Source organism: Sturnira hondurensis, unplaced genomic scaffold (genome assembly GCF_014824575.4).
Source record: "Sturnira hondurensis isolate 20B ecotype Veracruz unplaced genomic scaffold, ASM1482457v3 Scaffold0002597, whole genome shotgun sequence".
Classification (NCBI taxonomy): Eukaryota; Metazoa; Chordata; class Mammalia; order Chiroptera; family Phyllostomidae; genus Sturnira; species Sturnira hondurensis.
Window position 1 is genome coordinate 6,991,940 of NW_028075228.1, and position 16,437 is coordinate 7,008,376.

The 16,437-nt window shown below is 42.8% G+C and overlaps 1 protein-coding gene across 2 annotated transcripts in view; it reads right to left on the minus strand.

Annotated features, from left to right (window-relative positions):
* Window positions 1-13,835: 13,835 nt before the first annotated feature.
* The window catches only part of HSD17B2 (hydroxysteroid 17-beta dehydrogenase 2), a 54,364-nt gene continuing 51,762 nt past the window's right edge, over window positions 13,836-16,437 (minus strand). For both annotated transcript variants that reach the window (XM_037040318.1, XM_037040317.1), the window contains one exon: window positions 13,836-14,276. In XM_037040318.1, the coding sequence (XP_036896213.1) occupies window positions 13,915-14,276 (362 nt within the window). In that variant the 3' untranslated portion in view covers window positions 13,836-13,914. The remainder of the gene's footprint in view (window positions 14,277-16,437) is intronic.

Here is a 16,437-nt window from a genome sequence, read left to right on the forward strand (position 1 = left end):
CACAATACTTAGGTTGCAGTTCAATCCCCTGTCCAGATGTGGGCGGGAGGCAACCGATTGATGCTTCTCTCTCTCCTTTCCTCTCTCTCTAAAAAAAATGAAAAAAACAAGTCCTTGGTTGAGGATAAAAAAAGAAGAAGAATGAGATTTCATTAGAGATGATTATATCTAACTTCTCCACAACCTTTGTTCTCAGCATGTTACCTCCTCAGAGAAGCTCTCCATAATCACTCCCAACTGTCAGCCCCATCAGCATTCTCGACTGCACTGACTTTAGCCTGAAAGAAGTAAAATGTTTTCCAGCCAAGATCCCTCACCCTGTCACCCCTGCTCTACAGCAAGCCTCCATCTCCCACGTTCCCTGGCTCTTCCTCTACATGTTTGCCCCACTCCCTCCCACAACCTCCAGCACCTTGCACCACCCATGATCTCCTTGCTTCCCTTTCCAATCTCCTCATATTTTTCCACTGCAAATGCTTGCCAGGCTGCCCCTTACAAGGTAAATAGTAACCACAACCACTCCTGGTTGTTAGTTTGAACTTTGGGACCCCAAACTTGCCCTGCCTTCTGGGTGTCTGTGTAGTTTGTTCAGTACCTGATGAATTGCTGCTCAGGATCCAAATCACTTCTGGTGTCCTTCAAGCAGAAGGCCTTGCAGGAAGGTGGAATCAAAACTGGATTACTATGTTTTTTTCTCCAGTTGCTACTTGCTCATCCTCTTGAATCTGATGCTAACTCGGGTCTTGCAGGATGCATTCTAAGGAGGCAATGCCAGAAACTGTCCTTGGAGAACACAGAAGCTCAGCAAGGCTCACAGGCATGGTTGCAGAGGTTGTGTGTCTCACAATATGCCCTGCTAAGGCAGATGGAGGCGTCTGAAATCTAGCCTCGGCCCCCTTACCAAGCTATTCACGCTTGGGACTGTGTCTGTCTAGCAGACAATTTGTGAAATTGCTTACTAATTTTTAAAAAGTACCATAGAGGCCAGCATCCATCCTGGAATTTAGCCTGGGGAAGACAGGAACGGACAGTGGCTTTGGCTAGATTCAGAATTCCTGCAGCATTCAGGACGCTGGGATCCTGGGAGGCAAGGGCAAAGTGGCTGTGTTTTATAGGCTTCTTTGAGTAGGTCTGAAAGAAGACAGCCTGAAGACATGAGCCAGTTTTCAATGAGGCCCACTATCGATGTTCAGTGAACTAAATGATTTGCTAAAATCATCCACAGCCCCTTCCTGACAAGTTGCATTTGTTCACTCAGCTTTGGCCAACGATGCCCTCACTCCTTCTTAGGCCCATGTGACCTGGCCTATGCTCAGGTAATTCAAAACCAATTATCAGATCAAACAGATTCTGTAGCTTGTCACCTCAGACCAACACACAGGCTCCTCCTTGTGATCCAGAGACTGTGGACCTGGGTGCTGTGCCCTTACACTGGGGCTGAATTTATGATCAGGTCTGGGCAGAATTGTGCACCCACACAGGAATTAGATGGGGAATAGAGTCACTTCTAAAGAGTCTAGGAAGAGCACACATCTGAGTTAGAGTGAGTTGAACACCCTGGCATGTCAGGCAGTTATTCAGGGGAGAGCTGTTAGCCTTCTTAACACATCGTAGTCATAAGGGTTTCATCCTTTACTGGGTTCTTTCCAGAAGAGCCAATGGTGGTTGGCTTAGTAGTTGGAGCCCTGATGAAACAGCTAAAATCAGGAACCCCTTGGGTAGAGAGCTCTCTGGGCATTCAAACTTAATAGCAATGGTCACATGTTTGTATCAAACAACCTTATTTATTTAGTTGTTGCATGTTAGTCATCCCCCATTATACCACCAATTCCCAGAAGAGCAGGGTTCCATATGTTTTGTCTCCAGATGTGTCCCCAGTGCCTAGCATCATGCCTGGCACAAAAACCTGTTGCATTGGAAAAGGAGTAGGCAGGTAAGAAATGACAGAGAAAACCTGAGGTTTGGGGTTGAAGCAGGCCTCCTCCTTTGAAAAGTGTAGGCTAAGTGGCCAAAGGGGACAGCCATGGTCTGACTTGGCATTTGTACCCCTAGAGCACATCAGAGAAGACAGAGTTGTCAGGAATCACAAAGCAGAGACATTTGGGCTCCACTTGGGTCTGCAGGATATGGAATACATGAAATGCTTCCTCCACCAAACTCTACTTTGACTGGCATTGTATAGCTATACCAACTTATGTTTGGCTAGTGCTTGCATGGTGTATCTCTTTTGTCTTCTTACCTTCAATCTTAGGATGTTTCTCTTGCTGACACCCTCTCATAATGTCTTTGTGGAGACTGACCCTCAGAAGCCTGAGGTAAGTCTTGGTATGTTCCTGTCTACACAGAGACTCATTTCACTCTTATGTAACAATGAAGCAGAAGTTACAGGACACCAAGATGTAGAGAAGTCACGTGTTCCACTTTTCTTCTCCTGCATACAAATCACAATTCCAGGTGTCACCTGCTCAGCTTATAGCCTCTGCCTCCCTATCCTTTTCTTAGGCTTTTCTTTAACTGTCTATTCATAGCTGTCCTGACAGGGAAAATGTTCTATCCCCTCTGATCATTTCACACAGGACAGAAATGAAAGACTCATGATGACACTGAATGAGTGTTCTTTTACCTTATTTGAAACATTGGTAAGCCATCTTTTTCCCCAATTTTGCATACAGATATAAATGTCAAGTGTAATTTTCAAGCACAAAATTTTGTTGACAGTTTGAAAGCTGTGTAATTATAAGAAATAACATTTCGACAAGGGACATTGACACACTGCTTAAGTCTTCTTTCTTACTGCAGACAGACATGCCTTTGTGGTGAGAGGCACAGAGGCCTTAGTAGAGCTTGCTTAGGAAACTTGTAATAAAGTACTATACCACAAGGCCTCATGATCCTTCTAGGGGAGAGATTCTCCAATGGTTTCCAACAGACTTCAATAAAGCCAGGCACATAATAGATGCCTTGGAATAAATGAAGGATGGTTGCTCTTCCTCCCAGGTTCTAATATTCTTATTTCTTTTTATTACAACAGGTCCATGCACTGGATGGAGGGACCATACACTATAAATGTCACTAGCAGCACCCAACATAGCTAAGAGCAAACCTCCCATTTCCTTGCAAGCTTCGCTTAGCGCACAACCCTACACCTGATACAATCAAAACAACCCAGTGAAGTGAGACCAATGGCCCTGAAACCATCTAACTTATTTGTGCAATCCTGATTTAGGAAGAGCAAGCAAACATCCATCTAGAATGGAAAAATGGAGCTTTCTTTGACCTCTCACTTTCTTTTTTTTAAAATATTTTTTATTTATTTATCTTTAGAGGGGAAGGGGAGGAGAGAAGGAGAAAAATATCAATGTATGGTTGCCTCTCGGGAGTCCCCTGCTGGAGACTGGCCTGCAACCCAAGCGTGTGCCCTGACTGGGAATCAAACCGCGATTGTGTGGTTCACAGCCCGCGCTCAATCCACTGAGCTACACCAGCCAGGGCTGACCTCTCACTTTCTTTGACCTCTTACTCTCCTTCATTGAGAGATGTCTTTCCTCATGGCTAAGCCAGAGTTTTGAGTAGTCAAAATAGCTTCAGTCAGCCATAGAAGATGCTGTCTAGAAATTCTAAACCAAGCCATGATCACCATCAAGGGCTGGATGACAAATCAGTTTCTTCATTAATTGGTAGTGGCTATATGGAGCACAGTGCAGAAAAACCATCTGAGGCCTCATCTAGTCTTTGTGGAAAAAGATTTCTGATTGCTTAGTAATCTGTACCTTGGTTCTATTATGAAAAAATCATCCAAAACTTGGAAATAAGGCAAAGAGCTATCTGTGACTTTTTTAGTATCATGCCAGAACATTGTCTAAAAGACTATCTCAGGACCACTTGACTAAGGAAATGTGACTTTGCTCAACTTACCACTTGATATATTAACTAGGGATCCAGCTCTGTAAGAGTAAAGATTAGCCCTGGCTGGTGTAGCTCAGTGGATTGAGCGCGGGCCTGCGAACTACACAATTGCAGTTTGATTCCCAGTCAGGGCATATGCCTGGGTTGCAGGCCAGTTCCTGGCAGGGGACTCACGAGAGGCAACCTTACATTGATACTTCTCTCCTTCCCTTCCCCTCTAAAGATAAATAAATAAAATCTTTTAAAAAAAGAGTAGAGATTAATTTGGAGAAAATGTACAGGGTCCAAATTATTTTTATCCAGTAGAGATACATTCTGATCAGTAGAGAACATAGACGCAAAGATAATGAGTGTGTTGAGTGTGTTGCTCTGTAGAATCTTGACTAATTTTATATCTAATTTAGCAACCAAATTCTAGCACGCTTTTATTATTTTAAGAGCACTATATTTTATATATCAGTTTCTAAAATCCTCTCTGAAGCTAGCTGTGCCATCCTGCTGGTTCTCTCATTAATGGGTTAAATAAAAATTTGATGCATGCTCATTATGTATTTGTGTGAGATTTTAACATCTTCTGAAAATTACTCCTTGAAATGTGGAAGGAAGACAGAAGTGGAATGGAAGTCATGAGTTTTGCATTCCTGGCCTGGAAGGCCAGAAGGGGTGAGGGGTTTGAGAATGTTGCCCACACAGGCTTGCATTCTGCGGCTCGTCCCAGGCCCTCCATAGGCCAGGGAGCTAGCTGTGTCAGTAGAGATCTTCATGTGTGTTATTAGTGGCCTGCTGGGCCTACCCCATTCTCTAGCAATGAGAGAGACCATGTTATTTTTTAACACCAGAGGAAATTTTAGTGACCTAATGAAATCCCACCAACATTATGTAAGGAAGTGATATATCACTTCAAGCCTAACTCAAAGAAGTCAGTTTAAGTAAAACTTTATACAGTTCAAAACTTTTCCACATCCCAACATCATTCCTAAACACTCTGTTCTAGCTCCTGTGCCATCATTCCTACAGCACCCTATGATTCCCAGGATGGAGTAATTACTAACTAATGCTTATTGTGTGCCTACTATTTACCAGGTTGATAAAACCTGGTAAAACCTTCTAGGCACTTAATATAGATTAAGTTATTTAATATGATAACTACTCTAGAAGAGAGGCACCATTAATTATCATCCTCTCCATTTACAGATGAAGGTACTGAGGCACCAGGCACAAGTAACTTCCCCCAGATCTCATAGCTCATCAATGGCAGAACTGAGATTTGAACCCTGGAAGAATTCACCCCCTTACCCACTGCATGATTGCTCCTTTCACAAATTAAAACCTAAATGAATTCAGCTTAAAAGGCTCAGTTCTTGGGGTGATGGGAAAGTTCTAGAACTGGAGACTGGTGATGGTTGTACAACTTGTGAGTGTACTTAATGCCACAGAACTGCACCCTAAAAGTGTTGAAAATGGTAAATTTCATGTTATGCGTATTTTAACACAATTTTTGGAAATTAAAAATTCCATTCTACTACATACTAGCCATGTGACTTTGGACATAAGGTAACTGCTGAGAAGGTGATGATCGTACTACCTCACGAGGTTGCCCTAAGGATTGAACTGGTTAATCCAAGTAAATTGCCCAGCAGAGTTTCTGGCAGCACATAGGAAGCCATAAATGATTGTTAGCTTAAATATAAGGCAATAGGGATCATTATCAGGAAGTGTAAAAGGTATGAACTTTATTGTTTGTCCAGAAAAGACTCCCTCTGTTCTCCTAGGAGGGAGGAGCACTGAGGTCTGATGGTGGGAAAGCCCATCAGCAGTGACAGTTCCCGTTTGGATGCAGGAGTTCTTTAAGTCTCTACTACAAAGACTCAGAACCACACTGGCTTTCCCACCATCAGACCTCAAACTAGAAAGGACGTGCCAATGTGACCTCATCCTCACAGCAAATGCACTCGGATAGAAAGAAAAAAGAAAACAATGATCATTCCTACATTTATGGGACCCAGGTTCAATGCCAGGCATTAGTACAAAAACTTTTGTATCATTATCCTAGCTCATCATCACAACTTTATGAAAGTAGCATTACTACGGCCCCTGTTTTTAGAGTAGAAAGAAGAAAAAAGCTCCTAAGATGCAGAGAAGTTAAAAACCTTGTCTTTGGTCACCCAGCTATTGAAGAGCAGACTCGAGATTTGAACCCTAGACTATACACATCTTATTCAATTCTAGCTGCAACAACAAAATACCAAATCCTGGGTGGTTTAAACAACAACCATTTATTTCTCACAGTGCTGGAGTTTAGGAAGTACAAGATCAAGGTGCTGGCATCAAGATCTGGTGAGGGCCTGCCTCCTGTTTTGCAGTTGGCCATTTTCTCCTAGCCTCACATGGCAGAGAGAGAAAAGCACCATTCTCTCTCCATCCTTATAAGGACATGAATCTCATCACAATGGCTCCACTCTCACTACCTGTTCACCTCCCAAAGGCTCCACCTCCTCATACCATCACACTGGGGGGTTAAGATTTCAACATAGGAATTTTGAGGGGCACACCCAATCCATACAGTGTTATTCCTAAATGCCATATTATACCACCACTGTACTGCACTGCCACCAAGAATGGGACATGTCTGAAGCAGTAATTGCTCCAGAATTCAAAACACAAAACAAAACACTGCAGGGAAGGGGGAAGCAGTCCTTTCACCTTAAAGCAGGGAGAGACTACTAGAGTCCCCATTTTTTTATAAGCTTCCCTGGAAAAGTGTTCCCTTAAATGACCCTTTTCTTTCATTTCTCTTAACCTGCCCAGGTCAAATCTTAGTCTCGCCCCAGAGGGTATAACCCACAGCCTTCACTCTGGAGGAGGTCACATCAAGATCTGGGGTTATGAAGATGTTTTTCAGTAGAAACCAAAAAGAAGAGATGGGCATCCAGGGTCCATCCTACTGTTTCCCTGAAAGTGGAGCGGAGTCCTAGACAAAACAAAGAGGAGGAGAGAGCTCCTGGGGTGGCGCACAAGGGGAAATGTATACAAGATCCCTTTTTGTAGAGGGTACATCCTTCTCGAAGCCATTTACTCTAGGACTCGGGATTATATGGGGCTGTGTTTTAGGAGTGGGTTTGTATGTTGTGGTGATGATGACATAAATTAGAATGCTTGTGGTTGCAAGTAATAGAAACTGAGTTTGGACTGTCTGACCAAAATGGGAGTTATTTGAATATATATGAGGGTGGACCATCAAAAAACCTGGGGCTATCTTCTGGAGGGCAGGCCCCTTATAGAACAGGCTTCCCCTGCTAGGTGAGTGTTCTAGGAACCCATCTGTATCACTACACCAGCTGGCATTGTCATGAGAGGCTGTGTTCAGCTTCCACGAGTTTTTTGAAAACTCAGTGTGATTGGCCATTTCATGATGGGTGATTTATGAGCTCACCTACCCACACCATGCTGAAAGTTCAGCATTTTTTGACCAAAAATGGCAATGACCCCTCTGCTTCACCCTCCCTATTCACCCGATCTCTCCCTGAGTGACTTTTTTCTGTTTCCCAAGATGAAAAAGTCCTCAAAGGGAAACATTTCACCCATGAGGAAGAGGTGAAACAAAAAATGGCAGAAGCATTAAAAGGCATCAAAATCTGAGTTCAAAAACTGCTTTGAGCAATGGAAAAAATATCTCAGTAGGTGTATTGCATCAAGTGAAAAATACTTTGAAGGTGACTGAAGTTTAAACATATAAGAATAAATACACAATTTTTATAAATTCCAGTTTTTCAGAGTCTCCCTCATACATACACATGTGTATGTACACACACACACACACTCTTGATGGCAAGTTGACTAAGTCTGGCATCAGGTCAGGCTTGAAAAATTGGATTGTTGGGACCAAGTGTCTGCAGAGGGTGGAGAAAGAGGAAACACAACCATTACCACAACCAATACTCTTCATGTCTTTCAATTGATATTCTATATCCTAGGAAGGTCATACATTTGTTCATGATGCCAAAATTCTAGACGCTAAAATGCTAAAAAATGTAGAATCTAGACCTTTAGCTTCTGTACTGGGAGGAAAAGCATTGCTTTCCACCAAGATCTCACACCTGGGGAACAGGAAGATAAGTGGATGCTAAACAGTGCCCCTTCTCCCCCCACAAAAAAACATCTGGCCTTACAATGACAGAACCATGTATTGGCCTCCCCAACTTCTGAGTTTTCATTTGTTTTGCTATTCACCATGGTTATTCAAGATGAAAGTGAGTTTTGTATCCATCACTGATAATTTCTTACACGAACATTTGTCTTACCTAAAAAATTATACCCAGACCAAAGAGTGGTGTGTTTCAAGTGAGAACCTTCTCTACATAGAATCAGTTCATCTTGTATGGTCAGGGGAGAGAGCACAGGGCCATGCCCAAGAGGGCGGTTACACTACATCCATCAGTGAATCATTGCCTATTATCAAAATAGGAGGAAGAACAGGAAGGGAAGCTAAATAAAAATATCTCCGTGGTAAAATTTCTGGGGCAATTACCTAGGGCCAGAACACCATTATGTGGATGGAATGATGTAAGAGGAACAAATAATTTAGGACAAAAGCTTTCAGTCTACTTGTTGATCTTCCTCTTCCCCACAACTGGGATTCTCACTTTAGTCATCTCCATATTTTGCGATAGGGTAAAAAAGTTTTTTAATGACCCAAGACAGAATATTCTACCATGCTAGATGCAGTATGCTATACACAGTTATCCCAGCCAAGCATGATCCAGAATCTAGAATTGCCAGAGATCATCTGAAAACTTTTGTTTCTGCCCTGGGGCTCAGTGAGGATTTTGTTTCACCTTATTTCAGAAGAACCATGCTCACAGACTTTGGGGATAAAGCCCCTAAAGAAATTTTAACTGAAAGATGACTTTTCTGTAAAAGAGGGATATTGAATAATAATACTGCTCATCCAAATATCCTGTGCTTCTTTAGTCTCGTGTCTTTCTTTCTCCCCTAGGACATCGCTGCCTTGACTATTTTTTTCTTGCAAGCATTGTGTTATTCCTCATTCTTTACGGAACTCTTCCCTACAGCACATATTTGTCAGTAATTAATTCTATTGCAAAAGATAGAAACCCAACTTAAAATAGTTTAAAGGAAAGGTATTGGCTCATGTAACTTGAAATTCAATCCAAATGGTACATTTGTAATTATAGCTAGATGAAGGAGATCAAACTACATCATCAAACCTTGATTCTCCTCATAATTCTGCTCCATTTTCTTCTATCATGGCTTCATTCTCTACCAGACTCTCTTTCTGGTGGGATCTACAAACTTCGGTTTACTATGGTCATTACAAATACCCTTTTTCTCTTAGTGCCCATTAGTAATCCTCCCAACACTGGGAGTCATGATCCCATGGTTCCCTGTGGGTCATGTGCCCACAACTGAGCCAATCATTGGAGCCCAGGGTATAAATTGATTAGCAAGCCTGGATCACATGCCCGCTCTTATGGTGGGGAGGTGTGATGCCTTGAGTGACAGTCTCACCAAACCCACCCCCAGCAAATGCTAGGCAGGCAAAAAAGTAAGCAACTTTAGACTATAAACACATTGAGATCTCCTTATTTTAAACCTTCAAATTAGATTCCAATCTCTTTTCCTTCCCTTTGTTTCTTATTTCTTTTTTTTTTTTTGGAAATGAGATAGTAAATTTATTTATGAAATACACTTTATTATTTTTTTCTTTTTCTTCAATTTATTTATTTATTTATTTATTTTTAGAGGGGAAGGAGAGAGGGAGAGAAACATCAATGTATGGTTGCCTTTTGTGCATCCCCTGCTGGTAGTTAGCCTGCAAGGAACCGGCCTGCAACCCAGGTATGTGCCCTGACTGGGAATCGAACCGCGATCGTCTGGTTCGCAGGCCGGTGCTCAATCCACTGAGCTACGCCAGCCAGGGCATTGTTTCTTATTTCTTGATGTGTAATTCTGAGCTGGTATTGAGCTCAGAAACACCCATCTGGTCCTGCCATGGCCATCCATGCATCTGAGAAACCCGAGGGAAATATTGGCTTAAGAAACAAATTGGACCCTGGCTGGTGTAGCTCAGTGGATTGGGCTCAGGCCTGCAAACCACACGATTGCAGTTCGATTCCCAGTCAGGGCACATGCCTGGGTTGCAGGCCAGTTCCCAGCAGGGGACTCACAAGAGGCAACCATATATTGATATTTCTCTCCTTCTCTCTTTCCCTTCCCCTCTAAAGATAAATAAATAAAATATTTTAAGTTAAAAAAAAAAGAAACAAATTGGTAGAGAAACACTAATTTGAGCCACTCCAGAGCAGGTGTCTGGGGGTCCTACCCCTGAGTGGGCACTACTGTGTGAGCACTGGACTGGGGGCTACTACTGAGCAGGAGGTAATATTACCCCATCATGGGATTACTCTTCTTCAGAATTACACTATCCAGAATGGCATTCTAAAACAGTCTTTTTCACCAGTATGATGAAACTGAAGAAATGTCATGTTCCATTCTAATAAAATAGTAAAGTTTATTTTAGGCCTTTATTAGTTCCCTATGTAGTCAAAAAAATTATATTTTCACTGGATGCTTTTCCTGATTTCTCCCTGTTATCCTGAGTCTATTGTGAGGGTGGCCCACTTTCCTACTGCCACCCCTGGGGAAATGCAGAAAAGGACGAGATAAAGAGGAGTGGGTGGGGGTTTGCATGGGATTTGTATGTGATGCTGTGTGGCCAGGTACTAAATGTACCTCGCATCCTGCCCTTAAGAAGAACAGCAGGACTGGGTTTCAGGGAGGAGGATAAAATACTTTTTGCCAGAAGTCCTGTTTTTTAATCACCTACTCATCATGCCTTCCCCCAAGAATTCAACAAATCGTAGGCATACTGGGGGTTTCCCTCTGCCATTAGCTCTTACTGGTTTCTAAACAAGGAACATCAATGACTGTGCAGACATGGTCAGGGTATAGAGGCGTTTGGTCTGTAATACCTGTCTCTTTTTACCTGAGACTCGATAGGTATTTGCTAAAAATAAAATATATTTGAATGCTTATTAGTACTTTCAGGTAACTTGGTCTCTTCTGATTTACAACTAGATCTTCCAAATGGATGTGCCATGGAATTCAAGACCCACCTCTGCCTCTTTCTATTTTTCTCGCCCTTTTCCTCAGACTCTGAACTCCTAGGGCCTGGTATTTTTTCCTGGCACCAGGCAAGTAGCACTGTCTTGACTCCAATGAATTCCAGTGGAATTTCTCATCCTTAATTCAGCCCCCAAGTTCAAGGCCACCCTCTGGGTGGCCTTTGGTACACCATTCTCCCATTCACCTCTCAGGCACCCATATTCTTTATTCCCAGAATTTTTTCTTGTTTTTTCCAGGAGCCTCAATGGCATTTCCAGACCTCCCCACTCTGACCCAAACCCCTAGTCACAGGGAGTCATAATGGACATGACTCTGAGAAGCTGTCAGTCTTCCTCTGGCTAACATAGACCACCCCATGGTTTCTTTTCCTCCAAGGTAACCCAAAGAGAGTGTGGAAGCACTCCTGCAGAAACCAGTCAGCAGCTTCTCTGATACTAATTCTCAGACCCATCTGCATCTCTGTTCAGTACCTTCTGCCCATGCCTCAGAGTCTTTAACACCTAGAGGCTGCAGAACAGAAAGTAGGCCCCACACTCAGGTCTCAGCCTAATGTCTCCCGCTGTCCTCAAAGACGTCTCCCGCCTCTCCTGTGGCCTGGCCTGCTTACTCTACACCTTAGAGCTGTGGTTCTCAAACTTGGCTCTGCATCACCTGGAGGGCTCCTTAGGCCCTCCCCCAAATTGCTGGGCTCACCCTCAGAATTTCTAATTCATTAAATGAGTCAATAAAATAATGGTCCCTAGTAATGACAGTAGCATGAGTCCCCAGAACCTGTGAATATGTAACCTCACACAGTAGAAGGAATTATGTTGATATGATTAAATTAAGGATCTTTAAATGAGGAGACCATTCTGGGTTATCTGGGTGGGCCAATATAATCACAAGGGTTCTTATAAAAAGGAGGCAGGAGCATCAGAGTCAGAGAAGGAGATGAGAGTATGGAAGCAGACATCAGAGTAACGCAGGTGCAAGCAAAGGGATACAGAGGCCCTTGGAAGCTGGAAAACACAAGAAATGATGAATTCTCCCCTGGAGCCTTCAAAAGGAACAAGTTCTGCTGATAACTTGATTTTCATCCAGTAAGATCCATTTCAGAATTCTGACCTCCAGAACTGTAAGATAATAAACGTATGTTGTTTTAAGCTGCCGAGTTATTGGTAATGTGTTACAGCAGCCAGAGGAACCTGAAATGCAATAGGGTTGGCTCCTGAGAAATTGCATGTCTGATAGGTACTCAGGTGATGCTGATGCTGCAGGTGGAGGGACCACACTCTGAGAACTACTGGCGTATCATAAAACACACAGTCCCCCTCCTAACCCTGGACTGCAGGTACCACACACCCTTCGCCCTCTTAGTGCCTGAACCCTGTAACCAGAAGTGTTGGCCTTGACGACTCTTATTTCCCCAAAGTGCCTATGTTGGAAATCAATGCTTAGTTTGATTTTTTTCTTTTCTTTCTGTTTTGTCCTAAAGGAATGGTGGAGAACCTCTGGGCAGTTGCCGTTACCAGCCATTAAAAATATATTGAATTAGAGATGGACAGTTAGTTGTCAGATGGGTGGGTGGTTGGGTGGTGGATGGAAAAGGTGAGGGGATTAAAAAGTACATGTTGGTTGTTACAGAATAGTCACAGGGATGTAAAAATATGGCATAGGGAATATAGTCAATAATATCATAATAGTTATGTATGGGCCAGGCAGGTACTTGAAACATCAGGGGACCACTCTGTAAAACACATGATTTTCTAACCACTATGTTGTACGTCTGAAACTAATATAAAAAAATGCATGTAACATGTAATTGAAAAATACAATATAAAAGATATTAATAATTTTCTAACTATCTCACTATATTGGTACTTATTATTATATTTTGGAGAAAATAGCAGAGCACTGTCAGTTTATCTACTCTCCCCAAATTTCCATGAGCTTGGAAAACAGAAAAAGCACCTGCACATTCCTGAAAGGAAATGGGACAGAGGTTTGCCATGAGCAAGGTGTCTGGACTCCCCTTCCTTCATATCAAGCTAACATTTTTCTAATTCCTTTTGTGCCCCCTCTATTCACCAGCTCCTCCCCTTTTGCCTACGAGGTGAACTTGGCAACACCTCTCATAATAGCTGGCATAGCTCCCTTCAGCTAGTTTTCTCCACATGATAATGCCGGCTTTCCATTCTAGGGTGCTCAGGTGCAGGTGACAGGGATGGATGCCAACCAGCCAGTCACACAACCCGGGTCTGCCAAAAAGCCTCTGGGGCTTTGCTTGAAATAAGAGGCCTTGTCATATCACCTCCAGGGCCCCTGGTAGAGGAAGGGAGAGGAGGTGCACAGGACACTGATTATATACAATAACCCTAATACCTTGAATGAAATACAGTAGTTGTTGTGGGGTATCAGTGCACATTGAGAAAGACTCAGTTTGACTCTAGCCCATGACATTTCATCCTCCTCTCCTCCCTTTTCTCTCTCTCTCTTCTTCTTCTTTCATCTGTTTCACTTCCCTTGTATCAGATAGTGGAGTCCAACCTGGATTTCCACGTAAGCTCTGCCTTTTGCTAACAATGTGATAATGAACTAGGAACTTAGCCTCTATGGTCCTTAATTCCCTTGCCCAAGAAGCGGAGGTGAAGATACCTACCTCGGTTCTCTGATGAGAACTAGATGAGAGAATATCTGAAATGTATCTGGTGCAGAGTTGGTACTCAATGCTCTTCATGGTGGGCATTTCTACCCTCCAGCCTTCTCACCGCAGGTCCCATCCAACAAACAAAGTTCACGGGAAATGCAAGGTAGGAAAGCACAACTTTAATGGTGAGCTCTGGTTTCCCTTTCACTCCAAAATTACATTTCCCAGTTATTTGCCTACATGACCTCATTCTTCCATTTAGGCGTGCTTAATGTTCTAGGCGTACTATCTTCAAAGTTAAGAAATCTTTTGTTAAAATAATCAAATATGCCAGTCGGGCTAAAGTAAAAAAAGCAGAGCCATAAGTAAGTGCCTGGCCCCGGCGTATACAAGGTAAAGGGGCTCTTAGCCAAGATGGCGTGCCGGATATCCAGGAGCACAGGGGATACGTCGGAGCTGGAGTGCAGGTGTAAGGAGGTGAGAATATTCCGTTGCGCAAGGATATAGTCCTGGCCGTACTCCTCTTGCACGTCAGGGGTGAGGTGGTCCAGCATGTCTTTCTCCAGCTTTTCCAGCATTTCACTCGTGCCTGTGATATCTGGGATGCCAGAGGAAAGGGAGGCTCAGGTGCTGGGAAGGCCCCAACACGCACAGCGCACCCCTAAGGGGAAGCAGGCCCTTGTGAATTGGCTTCTGTTGAGAAGGAGCAACATTCCCAAACAACTTCTCAAATATGTGCTTTATAATGGTGGGGTGGGGTTTTTTGGTGTTTATTATATTTTTAACAGGAAACTGCACAGATAACTGGGTTTTCACAAACTGAATAGCCCACGTAACCAGCAACCAGATCAAGAAAAGGAAAACTATCCTCAAAGCCTCTATTCTCAGCCCCCCTCCCAGGACCCACTGTCTCGATGAACAGAACAGACTAGTTTTGCCTGGCTTTGGACGTTGTATACATGGAATCATGCATGATGTGAGAGATTCATCCATGATATCGTGTGGTCATTATCATAGCTGTATAGTTTTATATAAATATGCCATAAACTGTTTATCCATTAGTATACTGTGATGGACACTTGGGCTGTTTTCAATTTGGAGCGCTTAGAAATTGTGCTGTCATGAATGCTCCAGCACATATCTTTTCATGACTATTATATACAATATAAAATATAATGTACATACTGTAATATCTAACCTATGTACAATATGTGTGTACATACTGTGAATGAGTGAATAATAAGAAGATGTGTATGTTTTTAAAATCGATCTCCTCCATCTACAGTTTCGTGTGCCTTTCTACATTTCCCCCTTGTTTATACAAACATATATGCACATACAAGGCTTTGGGTCAATTCTATTTTACCAGAAACAAACAAAAACCAAAAAGGGCCATACTATGCATTTTTTCTAGGAGATTGCTTTCATGTTTGTTTGTTTGTTTTTGCCCTGTGATCAATGACTGCAGATGGAGACCAAAGCTGCAGAATTTTCCACTGATGAGCTTTTAGTCAACCACGTATCAACCTCTTTGATAGAGTCAACCTCTGTCAAAGGTCTTTCCAGTCCTTCCTAGGTTTCACTGTTTTAGGTGGCTCCACTGTAAACTGCCTTGCATATTATATCCTTTTGTATCTCGGAACTTATGTCTGTAGGTTATAGACCCCAGAGTGTAGCTGCCTGGTCAAAAGGCACATGCATTTTCAATTTTAATAGCTACTGTCAGATTTTTTTTCTTCCAGGAAGATTGCAGCAACTCATGCTCCCTCCTGCAAAGTATGTGACTGCTCAGGGTTGCTGAGAGGATGAGCCTTTGTTTGCGAGCTCAGTTGACACCCCAATGTCAGGACTGGCGGGGAGTCTCACTGTGAAATGTAAGCCAGTGGAATCCAATTATACTCACAGGAATATAAACATGGTTTCAATTGCTCATCTCTTTTTATGAAGGTACATGCCGCATTTAAAGAAATGATTACCCTCACAATTATTCTGGAGGTGTCTGGGTCATGAGAAATGTTTGCATGAACTATTGTTCCTCCAACTACCTCTCCTCCAGTCCCTGGTTTCACAGGAGCGGGGGTTCCTTTCCCTCTACATTTCCTCTTTAAATGCTCAGGGACTTTCTAACCTCTCTTGCACAGACCCTATCTAAACTCCCCGGAGCTCTCTTTATTGGTGTCAAAGCCCTTTGTAAACCCTCATCCACCACTTTTGACACACACCCACTCATCTCCTGCCACTTCGAGCTACACACAATTGTTAAAACTATCTCAGTTTACAACCCATCTCTGTCTCATATTGCCTTCCTTAGATAACCTCTGCAGCTTGGGAAATTTCTTAACTTCTCTGAGCATCAGTTTCTTCTCTATAAAACATGATTATTATAATACCTACCTCAGGTATTATAATACCTACCTCTCACTTAACCTATTAAGTGAGATTGTGCATGTCGGGTGCTTAAAACCTGCTAAGTATGTAATATGTTTTAGGTATTTGTATTGCAGGTACTAAGAAATCGGCTGTGTCTCCTTGAATGCCTTCAGAAACTAGTTGTGTCCTCGAGGATTCTTATTCTTGCCCCCACCTTCAAGCACTGGTCTGCAAACTTGAGTCCTCAGCCTTCCATTGGCTAATCTCTTGCCTTCAGAGAGCCCATCAAATATCAGCTTTCAACTGAGGTTAGTGTGGTGTAAAAGGAAGAATCCAGCACTACATCTTAGGATTTGATTTTAAATTCCCCACCACCGTGGTGCGCCAGA